The 15,105-nt window shown below is 46.0% G+C and overlaps 1 protein-coding gene across 1 annotated transcript in view; it reads right to left on the reverse strand.

Moving 5' to 3' along the window:
* Positions 1 to 9,456: 9,456 nt before the first annotated feature.
* The window catches only part of LOC310835448 (uncharacterized protein), a 37,362-nt gene continuing 31,713 nt past the window's right edge, over positions 9,457 to 15,105 (reverse strand). Inside the window, exon 4 of the mRNA XM_083720081.1 lies at positions 9,457 to 9,843. Coding sequence (XP_083576207.1) covers positions 9,571 to 9,843 — 273 coding nt within the window. The 3' untranslated portion in view covers positions 9,457 to 9,570. The remainder of the gene's footprint in view (positions 9,844 to 15,105) is intronic.

Below are 15,105 nucleotides of genomic sequence, written 5' to 3' on the forward strand. Positions count from 1 at the left end.
ATGTGGCCAGCATGACTAAGCGACTTCTGTAGAACCAGAGCAGCACACAGAAACGCCGTTTACCTTCCCGCCGGAGAGGTACCTATTCATCTACTTGCACTTTGATGTGCTTTCGAACTGCTAGGTTGGCAGGAGCAGGGACCGAGCAACGGGAGCTCACCCCGTTGCGGGGATTCGAACCGCCGACCTTCTGATCAGCAAGTCCTAGACTCTGTGGTTTAACCCACAGTGCCACCCGCGTCCCTACCAACCATATTACTGGGCGGTTAAAAAATGGCTTGTTTTGCTTTGCCAAGCACAATTCCTACAGATAGTTTTAACACTTTATACCAACATGGCATATTTTGGAGCAGGGATAGAATCACAGGATTGCGGAGTTGGAAGGAGTCGATCCAGTCCAACCCCATGCAATAATAATAATATAAATACTTATTTATATCCCACCTATCTGGCTGGGTTTCCCCAGCCATTCTGTGAATAGAACTTCAAATATTAAAAACTTCCCTAAACAGGGCAGCCTTCAGATGCCTTCTCAAAGTCAGATAGTTTTCTGTTTCCTTGACATCTGATGGGAGGGCGTTCCACAGGGTGGGTGCCACCACCGAGAAGGCCCTCTGCCTGGTTCCCAGTAACTTCAAGTCTTGCAGGGAGGGAACCGCCAGAAGGCCCTCGGCACTGGACCTCTGTGTCTGGGCTGGACAATGGGGGAGGAGACGCTTCTTCAGATCTACTCGGCCAAAGCAGCTGTATCCTACAGGGATCGAACCTGCAACCTTGGTGTTATTAGCACCATGCTCTAACCACCTGAGCTATTCAGTATGAGGAACCTTTTTTTCTCCTTGTGAGCAGCTTTCTGAGGGGCCATGTAGCAGAGGTGGGTATAACCATATGCAAATGTATATTTGACCTCCAGGCCTGAGGCTTCCCAACCCCATCCTATGCCCACCAAATATTCAGCTTATATTTACAGATTTATTTATTTTTTCTTGGAAATAAAAGAACACATAGCTCTTTAAAATCCAGTTCATAAATGTTAGAATGGATGCCTGTCTTTGTGGCGAAAGTTATTCAATTAGTATTCTCTCCTAAGTGCTCTGAGACACACAAAAAACCCCACCCCACCCTGCTTTCATCACAACACCTAGGAACTGCTACCGCTGTTTCTGTTGCTTACCAACCTTGCCTACCCCCACCAAACCCCAACCCGCCATTCCCTCACATCTTCAATCCCCCCACAGCTTCTCCAAGGCCCCATATCCTCACAGCCCCTTCAAGCTCCACATCCACTCAGCTCCTCCAAGTCCTCCCCCTCCAGTATCCTTACAGCACATGTGTACCTTTATTCAGGCCTCTTTTATTCGTTTAAACCTTCATTTTGAAACCTGCCTTCTCCTTTGGCCCTCTGCCCTTCCCTGCCTTCATGCAAATCCAAGGGGCGTGGTGTGGCACTACGAATCTTCCAATGAGGCCTGTGTGACGACAGTCTTGTGTTTCTACGTATATAGGAAGATTATACCAGCATTATAGTTGGATTGCTCTTTGCAGACCGCAGGAATTGTTTTTGTTGATGCAGCCGGCTCTGGGTTTTCCCTAACTTGTTTGGCGGAAGGAAAGTTGCTTAATACACTGCATGCTTGGGCAGCAAAAGCATCTGACTGTTGGTTGTGAATCCCCTTCTGACCTAATTCCTATAAATCCAAACATTTCACATGGCCTGAGAAACAAGTACAAGGCTGAATGCTCAGGTTTGAAGTGCCACACGTTCCAAAAGCCAACATTTGGGGTGCCACCCTTGTCCACAAATAGGAAAGATTCTCTTGGAGGATGGATGGCAGCTAACAGATTGAGGTTGAATCCTGACAAGACAGAAGTACTGTTTTGGGGGGACAGGAGGCAGGCAGGTGTGGAAGACTCCCCGGTCCTGAATGGGGTAACTGTGCTCCTGAAGGACCAGGTGCGCAGCCTGGGAGTCATTCTGGACTCACAGCTGTCCATGGAGGCGCAGGTCATTTCTGTGTCCAGGGCAGCTGTTTATCAGCTCCATCACTCATGCAGGCTGAGACCCTACCTGCCGGCAGACTGTCTCGTGAGAGTGGTGCATGCTCTGGTTATCCCTCGCTTGGACTACTGCAATGCGCTCTACATGGGGCTACCTTTGAAGGTAACCCGGAAACTACAATTAATCCAGAATGTGGCAGCTAGACTGGTGACTGGGAGCGGCCGCTGGGGACCATATAACACCAGTCTTGAAAGACCTACATTGGCTCCCAGTACGTTTCCGAGCACAATTCAAAGTGTTGGTGCTGACCTTTAAAGCCCTAAACAGTGTACCTGAAGGAGCGTCTCCACCCCCATCGTTCTGCCCGGACACTGAGGTCCAGTGCCGAGGGCCTTCTGGCGGTTCCCTCACTGTGAGAAGCCAAGTTACAGGGAACCAGGCAGAGGGCCTTCTCGGTAGTGGTGCCCGCCCTGTGGAATGCCCTCCCACCAGATGTCAAAGAGAAAAATAACTACCAAACTTTTAGAAGACATCTGAAGGCAGCCCTGTTTAGGGAAGCTTTTAATGTTTACTAGGTTATTGTATTTTAGTGTTTTGTTGGAAGCCACCCAGAATGGCTGGGGGGACCCTTCCAGGTGGGTAGGGAATATATAATAAATAAATTATTATTATTATTGTCAGTTGCCTTTACTGATTATTAAAAAGAGACCTGACGAATCACACCAAAGTCTTAACTAGCCCTGTGTGCTCCCCACCTGCCACCAGTGCCCAAGCAGATGTTTTGGGGAAGGGCATTAGTCTTCTTGCTTGTATTCCCGAGCAATTGGCATTTAGAAGCTCGCTTCTTCTGAGCTTCGCTGGCCTCATGACCAGCAGCAACTTCATTCTGCACAAATAAAAAAAATGGGTGACTTCTAAGGCAGAGATTTTCAAAAGGACATTCTGTGGAACTCTGCAACATTGATACTTCCTAGAGGTCCTTCAAAGACCTCTTCTTCTTTGGCGATCCCTTGTAGCCGAGTAAGATTGTCTTCCATAAACACAGTTTTAACAATGAGTCCATAAGTGACTGTGGAGGCCAATTCTGGATCCGCACGTCCTTCCACAGTGGGGACATTGGTTTCCAGGTGAGAGTTGATCGTGGTGAGGGGTTGCCAAGCGTACCTTCCAGTGTGGTGTAGTCGTTAAGAGCGGTGGACTCATAATCTGGTGAACCGGGTTCGCGTCTCTGCTCCTCCACATGCAGCTGCTGGGTGACCTTGGGCCAGTCACACTTATCTGAAGGCTCTCAGCCCCACTCACTTCACAGAGTGTTTGTTGTGGGGGAGGAAGGGAAAGGAGAATGTTAGCTGCTTTGAGACTCCTTTGGGTAGTTATAAAGCGGGATATCAAATCCAAACTTCTCTTCTTAGCACATTTCTCCCTTTCGTCCTGAGTTTGAGTGTCTTAAAAGCCCATGACACCTTTGGTAAAGGCTGTTCTCCAATTGGAGCGCTTGCAGGCCAGTGTTTCCCAATTGTTGGTGTTCATACTACTTTTTTTAAAAAAATGACTTGAGACAGTCTTTAAACCTCTTTTGTTGACCACCAGCATTACGCTTTCCATTTTTAAGTTCAGAATAGAATAGTTGCTTTGGAAGACAATGATCAGGCATCCAAACAACATGACCAGTCCAACAAAGTTGGTGTTGAAGAACCATTGCTTCAACACTGGTGATCTTTGCTTCTTCCAGTACACTGGTATTAGTTCGCCTGTCTTGCCAAGTGATGTGTAAATTTTTTCAGAGACACCGTTGATAGACAAGATAAATAATGGTGTGCAACGTCTTCTGAAACACAGCTTGCCTGTCACTACTAACCTTCCCCTGTAGTGTGTAGCTGCAGTGATCTTTGCTTATTCCAGTAAAAGGTAAAAGACCCCTGGAGGGTTAAGTCCAGTCAGACTTGACTATGGGGTGCAGCACTCAGTGTACTGGAAAAAGCAAATATCATCAGTGTTGAAGCAATGATTCTTCAACATCAACTTCATTGGACTGGTCATGTTTGGATGCCTGATTATCATCTTCCAAAGCAACTACTCTATTCCTAACTTAAGAATGGAAAGCGAAATACCAGTGGACAATAAAAGAGGTTTAAAGATGCTCTCAAGGCAAATCTTTTTTAAAAAAGTGTTATAAACACTGACACCTGGGAATCACTGGGCTGCGAGTTCTCCAATTGGAGAACAGCCTTCACCAAAGGTGTCATGGACTTCGAAGAAGCACAAACTCAGGACGAATGGGAGAAATGCGCTAAGAGGAAGGCACTTTTAGCAAACCCTCACCATGATCAACTCCCATCCAGAAACCAATGTCCCCACTGTGGAAGGACGTGTGGATCCAGAATTGGCCTCCACAGTCACTTACGGACTCATTGTTAAAACCGTGTTTATGGAAGACAATCTTACTCGGCTATGAGGGATTGTCAAAGAAGAAGCAGCAGCTGCGGAACAAACTTCAGCTGTGCTTTTGGAACTGATCTGCTCAGCTAGGGCAAAAGTGAGACCTGTTTGGCTTCACCAGTGCCCGGCACAAACTCAGTGCCTATTTCATACCTCAGAATCCTCTACAGTGGCAAGAGTTCTTGGACATGGATGGGCAAACTAAGGCCTGGGGGCCGGATCCAGCCCAATCGCCTTCTAAATCCAGCCTGCGGATGGTCCAGAAATCAGCGTGTTTTTACATGAGTAGAATGTGGGCTTTTATTTAAAATACATCTCTGGTTATTTGTGGGGCATAGGAATTTGTTCATTATTATTTTTCAAAATATAGTCTGGCCCCAACAAGGTCTGAGGGACAGGGTACCTGCCCCCTTCTGAAAAAGTTTGCTGACCCCTGTTCTAGGACATACAACCCAATGTGAAAAGGGTATAAAATAACTGTTTTAAAGCATTGTGTTTAAGTTTTACTTACTCTGATGGAAGTAGTTCTAAAACCATTCTCTCTATACTGATTGAAGGTGCTGATTTAATACGTCTGCGTAGACAAAACAGGGCTATTGAGGGACCAGCAAAGTTTTCAAAAGTTGAAACATCTGTAATTTCCTTTGTTTGTTGAGTTCAGGAGTAAGTGACAATCCTTGTGTGATCAAAAGAAAATAAAAGGGGAAATCCATGTATGAAAGAGAGGCCTTAAGAGGCTTAAAGGACTTCCAGTGTTTGTATATTTTTTATTTTTATTTTTTACTTCTGGCAAAGGATGTTAAGCGTAGGTAGAAGCAACCCTTGAGGTGTTTCTGTGCACTCTCCAAAAGTGTGCTGGGATGATAGTAAGCTGTGGAGTTGTGGGCTGGTGCACTCATCATAAGAGAAATATTCACTGAGTCGTCGGTGGCAGAAAAAAGCCACTAAACCGTAGCCTAGTGCAAACCATCCTGGACCTTCAGACACTTCCTTCTCCTTGGTTGGGGTTGGGCTGTACTGGAAGACACAAGTGCCAGCTCTGCCTCTCTGCTTCTCTGGCATCACCATTTATAGGACCCAATAATGCAACCCACAACAGCAGGGGCTCCTCACCCTCATCTTCCAATGTGATTGTTGATGTTGCTTAGTCTTCTTCTGTGGGAGGGAGTGGAGTGTTGCAAGTCTAGGGGAGGTAGGCTGGTTCTTGTTGTTGTTGTTTAGTCATTTAGTTGTGTCCAACTTTTTGTGACCCCATGGACCAGAGCACACCAGCCACTCCTGTCTTCCACTGCCTCCCGCAGTTTGGTCAAACTCATGCTGGTAGCTTTGAGAACACTGTCCAACCATCTCGCCCTCTGTCGTCCCCTTCTCCTTGTGCCCTCCATCTTTCCCAACATCAGGGTCTTTTCCAGGGAGTCTTCTCTTCTCCTGAGGTGACCGAAGTATTGGAGTCTCAGCTTCAGGATCTGTCCTTCCAGTGCGCACTCAGGGCTGATTTCCTTAAGAATGGATAGGTTTGATCTTCTTGCAGTCCATGGGACTCTCCAGAGTCTCCTCCAGCACCATAATTCAAAAGCATCAATTCTTTGGTGATCAGCCTTCTTTATGGTCCAGCTCTCACTTCCATACATCACTACTGGGAAAACCATAGCTTGAACTATACGGACCTTTGTTGGGAAGGTGAGAGAGTCGGAAACGACTAAACAACAACAACATTGTTGGTATTATTTCTGTGTCGTTAAAATGAACGGGAGGGCGGGGACGCACCTGTAACCGCCGCCCTCCCCGCTTGCCATCTTAAAGGAGGAAGAGATCCTTCGCCTGCAATGAGAGGGACCCTCCTGGAGGCGCCCTGTCGCCATTCAGACGTTTGCGCCGAGGGCGCAGATAGAGGCAAGGGGGCGGGGCTTCTGTGGAAGCCCCTCCTCCTACACTGCTTTGTTGTTGTTGTTGTTTACATGTAGCGCCTAAAAAAAAGCGCATCTCCCAAGTAAGGAGGAGAGAATCGTGGTCTCTCAAAACCTGGGAAGGAAGGAGGCGCAGGGTCCGTACCAAAGCCCTCCTCGTTCCTCTTGGCAATCGCAGCCGCTCCTTTTGGTGGAAAGGCAAAACGAAACAACGGTCATTGGTGGTTGCGAGGTTTTAAAAACTCCCTACCCACCACTCGCCAACGGAATCCATGAGTGTGGAAACGCCATATGGGAAGCAAGATCTGTGTGTGAGAACAAGAAAGATTGATATCTGCAGTGGCCCTGTGTGTGTGTGTGTGTGTGTGTGTGTGTGTGTGTGTGTGTGTAAAGTCAATTCTCCTTTTGTTATGTACTGAAGTTCTCACCCTGGGCCAGCAGGAGGATACTGTAGATAGTTTTCACTCAGGTCCACATATACAAATAAGGGATTGAAAGTCACGTTCAGTGATTGGATAGTTACAGAAAATGGTTACTGTTGAGTTCTAGTGGAGCTCTATAAAAGCAGGCTGGCTGAACCCTTCAGTTCAGTTCTGTTCTGGCCTGTGAATAAACAAGAGCTGTTTGAAGCACGGAGAAAATGAGAGCTCTCTCTGCAAGATCATAGAATTGTAAAGTTGGAAGGGACCCTAAGAATCATCTAGTCTAACCCCCTGCGATGCAGGAATAGGCAGCTGTGCCGGACGAGGATCAAACCTGCGACCTTGGCCTTATCAACACCACACTCTTAACCAGATTTTGACATTTCCCCCCCTCTCTGTTTCCAATAATCTTTCCGACTGCAAATATCCTTTTCAAGTCTTCTAGTCTTCCCCATCCTTGAATAAAAAGCTTAGTGAGAAGTAGGCGCCTGTATAAGACTTCTAGTTTGTTCACACCCAATAGCAAAACACACCTGTCAACCTATAGAGCTACATATATTCATTTGCCAAAAATGCAGGCCTTTGTTAGCCTTCTTAGTTAAACAAAATTGGTGAGATATTTTTGCCTGGTGCATCTGTGGGTGGCTGGCTGGAGAGAGAGAGAGAGAGATGATAGGAGGTAGGTAAGTAGGTAGGTAGGTAGGTAGGTATAGATAGATGATATAGATGATAGATAGGTATATTTCCCTAAAGAAACGGTTGACCTTCTTTCTTTCTTTCTTTCTTTCTTTCTTTCTTTCTTTCTTTCTTTCTTTCTTTCTTTCTTTAAAAGCAACCCATTCGAAGCCAAATCAATTAATTAGCGTAGTGGCATAATTATCTTTTTCGCCCCTAACGAGGTTTAGATTTCCATAACAATCAGAACTATGCATAGTCCCACTTTTTTTGTTTTGTTTTTACGCCACTCTGTTTGAAAGTCTAGCTGCTCAATCCCTTCGCTTGTCCGATCCTTGCGCATGAACAATCATTCCTTGATAGTCCTTTGGCTGGAAAAGGGACCGGGCTATTGACTTATTCTGCCAAAGGATAATAAGTAACAAAATAGCTTCATTCTCGACAATGGTTTGTCGCTCTTGCACTTGACCATAGTCTAGAAACTGACAATGTGTGTTTACGTTCGCTGCTTAGCGTGAAATTATCATTCCTCCTTTTCTTGATCGTGTGAAGGGGCTCATCCAGCGACTGTCATCTGCTGCTGGTTTGCCTCACATGGCACTACTGTAGAATTATAATAACGTGGGAATGCTCAATAGGAGGGAGGAGTGGGCGGGGTGGAGGGTTGTGTGACATTGTTGTTAAGATAATAAGTTGTTGTTGTTGTTGTTGTTGTTGTTGTTGTTGTTGTTGTTGTTGTTGTTAGATAACGCCGTATATCCCCAGAGCTCAGGGCGGTTCGCAATATAAAAAATACAAAATACAAAATAAAAGCAAGAACAACCCTCAATTTAAAAGGCCGTCGGATGTCATCATCCTTAGGCAGTTCCCCTCCACTTATTCTGCGTTGCACTCCTGAAGCCCAAGACGCAGTAGAGAGGGCTTTTTTAAGTAAATGAAGTGGAAATAGCATAGTACAGACATTTTTTAAAAAATTAAATAAAGAGGAAATGGCATACACGCCACAGCCATAATTCAGAAATGCGCGTTAGAACCATTTATTTCCATAGAAATTTTAAGTGCGCGTAGTTTTGTACGTGGCCTCTATTTTGACTAAGGTTAGCATAGTTAGCAGCCTTCGGTCCGTGCGAGTAGAGAGGGGAGAGCGACACTTGTTAAATATGTATCACTCTACTCGGGTAGGGAAAATGGACAGTGGTGGTCAGTGGTGGCTCTTAAAGAAAGGCTTTCTGGGAGAAGCTATATTCTGAATAAATCCTCTCTAATTTTATTAACGTACTTAAGATGATTTCTAAGCCTCTTGTGCAAAGAGCTCTCTAAGCCGTATACAGATAAATTTGTAGAGGAAATCCACAAGGAGATGCTTCCACCAGAACGACCTGCAGGATTCGAACTCCCCACCGCCTGGATTTCCTCTCCGTCTAATCATGATCTGGACCTTGGAAGGCCAGACAATAAGATCCTCTCTACTAAGATGCTTATTCCCAGATAAGCGTGTTTTGCATTGCTGGATCCTATACATGCCTACTCACAAGTAAGGCCCTTCGACTGCCAATAGGAGTTTGCTCGCCCCTGAATGCTTATGCGGTTGCAATGTTACAAACTCTACTTTCTGCAATTCAAATCCGCGTCAGGCTTGGTGTGGAGAACAAACGTCTTATTCCAACTGAGTTACGTATTTTAAGTATTATAAACTCCTCCTTTTTCCTGCCACTTAACTGGAACTCTTTGTGTGTGTGTGCCTTGCATCGCAACTGCAGGCACAAAGGACAGCAAATGAACAGCGTGAGCCTGATTCCCCCCCCCCCCCAAAAAAAATATATTTTGCAGCGTTTAAAGAGGGGGGGAAATCCTCTCCTTCTGCTGTTGCTGATAAAAAGGCAGGAAGGCAGGAAGGAGAAAGAAAGAAAGAAAGAAAGAAAGAAAGAAAGAAAGAAAGAAAGAAAGGAAGGAAGGAAGGAAGGAAGGAAGGAAGGAAGGAAGGAAGGAAGGAAGGAAGGAAGGAAGAGGCAACTTACTGCAAAAAAACTTTATTTTTTGGCAAAGAAGACCCATGCAAAATAATGCAAGGGAGAAGTGCTACCATAAGCATAAGCAGCATTGACCATAGCATTAGATCGTTGCTGGATTATCTCCAGGATTCCCCGATCGCCAGCCAGGCCAGATAACGCACGACGTGGCGTTGCCCATTCTCTTCAGCCACGTCGACCGGGAGGCGCCCTCTGCGGTCGGGCAGGTCGAGTCGCGCTCCGCCTGAGCGCAGCACGCGCAGCGTGTCCAGGAAGCCTTCCCGGGCCGCGTCGTGCGCGGGGCAGGAGCCGGTGGAGGGATCGGGCACGTTGGGATCCGCTCCCCATCGTAGCAGGAGCTCGGCCACGCGCGGGTCCCCCATCTTCATGACCTGGAAGGCAAAGGAGAAGAGATGCGCCGTCAGTCCGACGCCAGCGCGGCGCTCCGCCTAGGATTGGCACTAGCTGCGTGGTCCGATTCTACGTATTCCATTTTCGGTGTTCTGAATTAAAGAGGAGGTACCCCCATGACCGGGAAGGGGAAGAAAAGGAGGCAGTGAGAGATTTAACTTTCTTGGGCTCCATGATCACTGCAGATGGTGACAGCAGCCACGAAATTAAAAGACGCCTGCTTCTTGGCAGAAAAGCAATGACAAACATAGACAGCATCTTAAAAAGCAGAGACATCACCTTGCCATAAATAAAGTAAGCGTTTATGTGATGCTGACACAAAAGCTTTCCTGATATACTATGTACAGGAATGAAATTTTAATTCCTTCCCCTTTCCTCCCCTCTTCTCTTTTCCCTCAAGCCCATATTGCCTGTAACAGGAATGTCTCACTATGAATATGACTGATTTGTTTGAATCAGTCTCTGAAAACAAAAAAACTCTGTATGTTCTATTGTGGCCCAAAAAAACCATTTAATAAAAACATATTATATATATATATATCTTTTATATATGTATATATGTATATGTATAATATATACATATATATATATATACACTGGTATATATATGTGTTTTTATATATGTATGTGTGTGTGTATGATTTTATTACATGATTTTCTTGGGTCACGCTAGAACACACACACACATATATACATATGAAGGTCACTGGGGGACCTTTGGCCAGTCACTCCCTCTCAACCTAACCTACCTCACCGGGAGATGTACCCCACCCTTGAGGTCCTTTGAGGAAAGTAGGGGTGTAAATGTAAATTGTGGTTGTGGTGATTATTGGTTTGGTTTTGTTCTTATTTTTATTGTGTACTTTGTGGTTTTTAATATTGTAATTTTATGTTGTGAACTGCCCTGAGATCTACAGATGAAGAGTGGTATAATAATAATAATAATAATAATAATAATAATAATAATAATAGACAACCACTCTCCAAATAAGCAGAAAGGGGTTTACTCCCAGGCAAATGTATACTAGTTCAATGAGATTTACAGCAGAATCCTAACCAGGTCTATTCAGGATCCTATTAAATTCAGTGGGACTTATTCCCAGGTCTGTAAGGGCAGGATTGCAACCTTAAATTTCACTAATCTTTTGGCACAGAAATATATATATTTCTGTATGTATATATATATATACAATATATAAATATAATATATAAAATATATATATATTGTCCAGTAGCACCTTAAAGACCAAGTAAGTTTGTTCTTGGTATGAGCTTTTGTGTGCATGCACACTTCTTCAGATACACTGAAACAGAAGTCACCAGACCTTTATATATAGTGAGAGGGTGGGGAGAGGTATTACTCAGAAGGGTGGTGGGAATAGGTGATTGGCTGATAGGTGTGGTAGACCTGTTGACATTTTGAAATATTTTTTAAAATATATTTCTACTGCGTCAGACCAACACGGCTACCTACCTGAATCTTTGGCATAGGTATTTCGGGGAGGAGGGAGCGAAGACCTAGCGAGTCTTACTTCGAAGTGGACAGGCTCAGGACATAGCTGTCAACTTTTCCCTTTTCTTGCGAGGAATCCGATTCGGAATAAGGTAATTTCCCTTTAAAAAGGGGGAATGTTGACAGCTACGGCTCCGGATAACCTTAGCGCAACCTTAGAGGGATCCTGCCCTGGAGCACTGTCAAAAAGAACAATTGCCCAGTTCCATTTGATAATTCTGAAAGCACCGCGTGTCGCTTACGGTAGTAATTTTGGTATCTCACTTGTACTAACTGGATAATCAAACTGAAATCAAGAAACAACATCCATCCACCGCTGTCTCTCCGCTGTGTCAATCGGGGAAACCTCAATGGGCGATTCGACTGCCGTCGGAGCCGAGGAGGCTTAAGATCGCTCAGCTGTAGAGCAGCTCCTGCCGACCCTTTCCCCGTACAGTGGTACCTCGGGTTAAGTACTTAATTCGTTCCGGAGGTCCGTACTTAACCTGAAACTGTTCTTAACCTGAAACACCACTTTAGCTGATGGGGCTTCCTGCTGCCGCAGCGCCGCCGGAGCACGATTTCTGTTCTCATCCTGAAGCAAAGTTCTTAACCTGAAGCACCATTTCTGGGTTAGCGGAGTCTGTAACCTGAAGCGTATGTAACCCGAGGTACCACTGTACTTCTAAATAAGTAACACGTTTTTTAAAAAAGTTATAATACAAAAGAATTGACTTAAGAGTGGTTTCAGTTAGTGGGACTTTATTAACGCGAGAATCTCAACGTTAGATTGAGTAGATTTATTGAGTTGATTTATTTATGTCAAGTCTCCGTTTTACACCCTCAACCGCAAAGGAATCGAACTGAAAACCACAATTGAATTCAGATGGATTGTGATGAGGAGCGGGGGAGCAGTTTGCCTTGCAAGGGTCGCTGTTTTGAGAAGGAAACGGAGGATGGTGATCTTACTCACTGCTAGGAACGTGCCTGGGCGCTGGTCCATCCTCCGTCAAACCTCTGGTCCATCTAGCAAAGCCTTTCTTTACACTGACCAGGCATGATCGTGATCTAGCGGTAGATCCTGGTAGATCTTTGGCCCCTCAGTGATCTCCCCCCCCCACCAATAAAAAAAGGGGGACACTTGGGCTTCCTAACAAAAGCTCAACAACTTTGGTCCACTGTCAGGTTTTTTATACAGTGGTAACTCGGGTTAAGTACTTAATTCGTTCCGGAGGTCCTTACTTAACCTGAAGCTGTTCTTAACCTGAAGCACCACTTTAGCTAACGGGGCCTCCCGCTGCCGCCGCGCGATTTCTGTTCTCATCCTGAAGCAAAGTTCTTAACCTGAAGCACTATTTCTGGGTTAGCGGAGTCTGTAACCTGACGCGTATGTAACCCGAGGTACCACTGTACTGTGAGCAGATCGCAGTGTATTTGGAGTCGGCTCTCCAGGATTTGAGGCAGGGGATCTCTCCAGGACAGTCAACCCCGCCACGCAAATATTGTGCTGTACCACAGAAGGACACTCTTTCTCCATACTGAGACACAGGCTGATGGGACTATATGGTCGAACATTTATCAGATTTGAAAGACGGAAACAGTTGTGGGATGCCTTTGGCAACGCCGGTAGCTATATAATTCCAAAAACGGTAGGGAGCAAAAATGAAAATAAAAATCGGTAAATAATTTACAGCCCTGCCCAAGCCTAGCCATATCTTCTCAGAAATACTTGAGTTCCATCTAATTTGACCTGCGCTGTCCTACACACGAGTAAGTACCATTAAATTCAATAGGGCTGACTCCCAGCTACGGACTCGCGTTGTTAAAGGTGTCTTTTTAAAAAAACAAAAACAAAACAGAATCAAGAAAAAGATCATTCATAGCGCATGGCTATCCAAGTCTACTCAGAAGCAAGTGCTACCGAATTCAGTAGGGTCCTACTTCCAGCTAAGTGCGCACAGGATTGCAGCCTAAAAATCAGCTCTTCTGCACAAAGCGTTGATCGAGAGCTAGACACCCCCTTCCCCCCTTCCCCTTTCTGGTTATAATGTTTCTTAGGAGCATTTCCGGTTTCTGATTATTATTATAAAGAAAATATAACATATACTTTTCTCCAGTGCTTAAACCTCGCGGGCAGTCTTGCGCCTCAGAGGCTCCCCACCCTTTAATTTTATTTTTGTAAAAGTGTCTGTTCCTCCTCCAACAAATTAATACAGAAATCAGCTTTGCAAAAAATAGGTTTCACACAAATTCCTGGGTGTTTCTAACAGTCGCCATCCACAGAGAAGCCAGCCATTTTGGGAGGTGGGCAAGAGCATTTTGTTGCGATGTAGAATAATGCAGATTAAAATGGAGGTCCGTCAGGACGGCTGCGAAGCAACCCGAATTGCTCAAAGGCGAGATCGCCTCACTTTTGCGACCGGAGTTTGACGCTCCATTCACGCCGGCAGTTAAGAAATTCTATTTATTTCCTGGGTACGTGCCCTCCCCGGAAAGCCACGTGCTGAAGACCAATGTAAGTTAGAGAAAGCGCACGTCCTAAACGGCTCCTTAAGAGAAGATGATAATTGCTATTTAATATGGGGATTCGTTGAGGAGGAGGGGATATCTCTCGCCAGAAACGAAAGTAGATATATAACTTTGAAAATGAGGTATCCCTTGAAGCGGAAATATATTTCAGAAGGTGCTTAGCAGAGCTAGGCTACTCAGAAATGTTATAGGAGTGTGCGTGCATGCGCGCGTGCAAACCCTGATGTCGACGGAGAAAAATGGTGCGAAAGAGAAGAGAAATCCTTTTATGGGCAATTTCCTAAATCTGTCCCCTTGACAACGACAAGGAAAGTTTATTTGTCCTGTTCTCCAAAATCTTTATTTACAGCAGCAGAGGTAAGCTCACAGATCCCCCCCCCCCGATTCTCTCGCTCTATTACCGACCCATCCCCCGGGGTTCCATTGCAACGTTTCCAAGTCCGCTTTACGCACCAGATGCGTGCCCGCACTTAGGACGGAAAGCCGCGGTTTGAGCACTTTTTTCCCTTTCATTGTCAAACAGGCAGCCCGTTCCGCCCTGACCACTACCTGGATCGGACTCCTGCCGAAGCAGTTCAGGCCATTGGGGTCCGCTCCCGCATCCAGCAGCCTGCGCACTTGTGCCAAGTTCCCTTCGGCGGCCGCGCGAGTGAGCGCGTTGGCTTGCTGCGTCCCCATTCCGAGTGCGCCACGCGTATCCACGAGGCAGGCCGACGCGATGCGGTCCCACCTCGATCGCGCGCGGCTGCTGTGCGCGCACTGCCGATCCAATTGGGTGCAGGAACTATAGCCAGCGCCCGCCCAGCCCCGGACCGCAAATGATAGGCGCACTTTCAGCGAGAGCGGGGCGGGGCTCTTGGCTCTCCTTGGCCCGCACCAAGCCTGCTCGAGGGCGGAAGGGGAAGGCGGGCGCCGCGGCATTGCCAAGCTGTTTTTTTGCAGGGAGAGTTACTGGGTCGTCTCGCCTGAGCTTAAATGTTACAGGTTACATGAGCGTTCGGACCGTTAGATTTACTATAGTGGCAAGCTGTAGTGAGGGGGCCTTTTTTTTTTAAGTCTCCTTGCATTGCCGCGCCTACATTGCTGTAGATGCATTGGGGCGAGGGAGAAATGCTTTGTGGATATGGGTTGACTTAGATGAGATCAGCTCGAAAAGCGCACGTGGCCTTTCCGGTGGGCAAAAGGGAAATCTCGATTCATTCTATGCCCAGAGCTCTTTCAC

Source organism: Podarcis gaigeae (genome assembly GCF_964106915.1).
Source record: "Podarcis gaigeae genome assembly, chromosome: 17".
Classification (NCBI taxonomy): Eukaryota; Metazoa; Chordata; class Lepidosauria; order Squamata; family Lacertidae; genus Podarcis; species Podarcis gaigeae.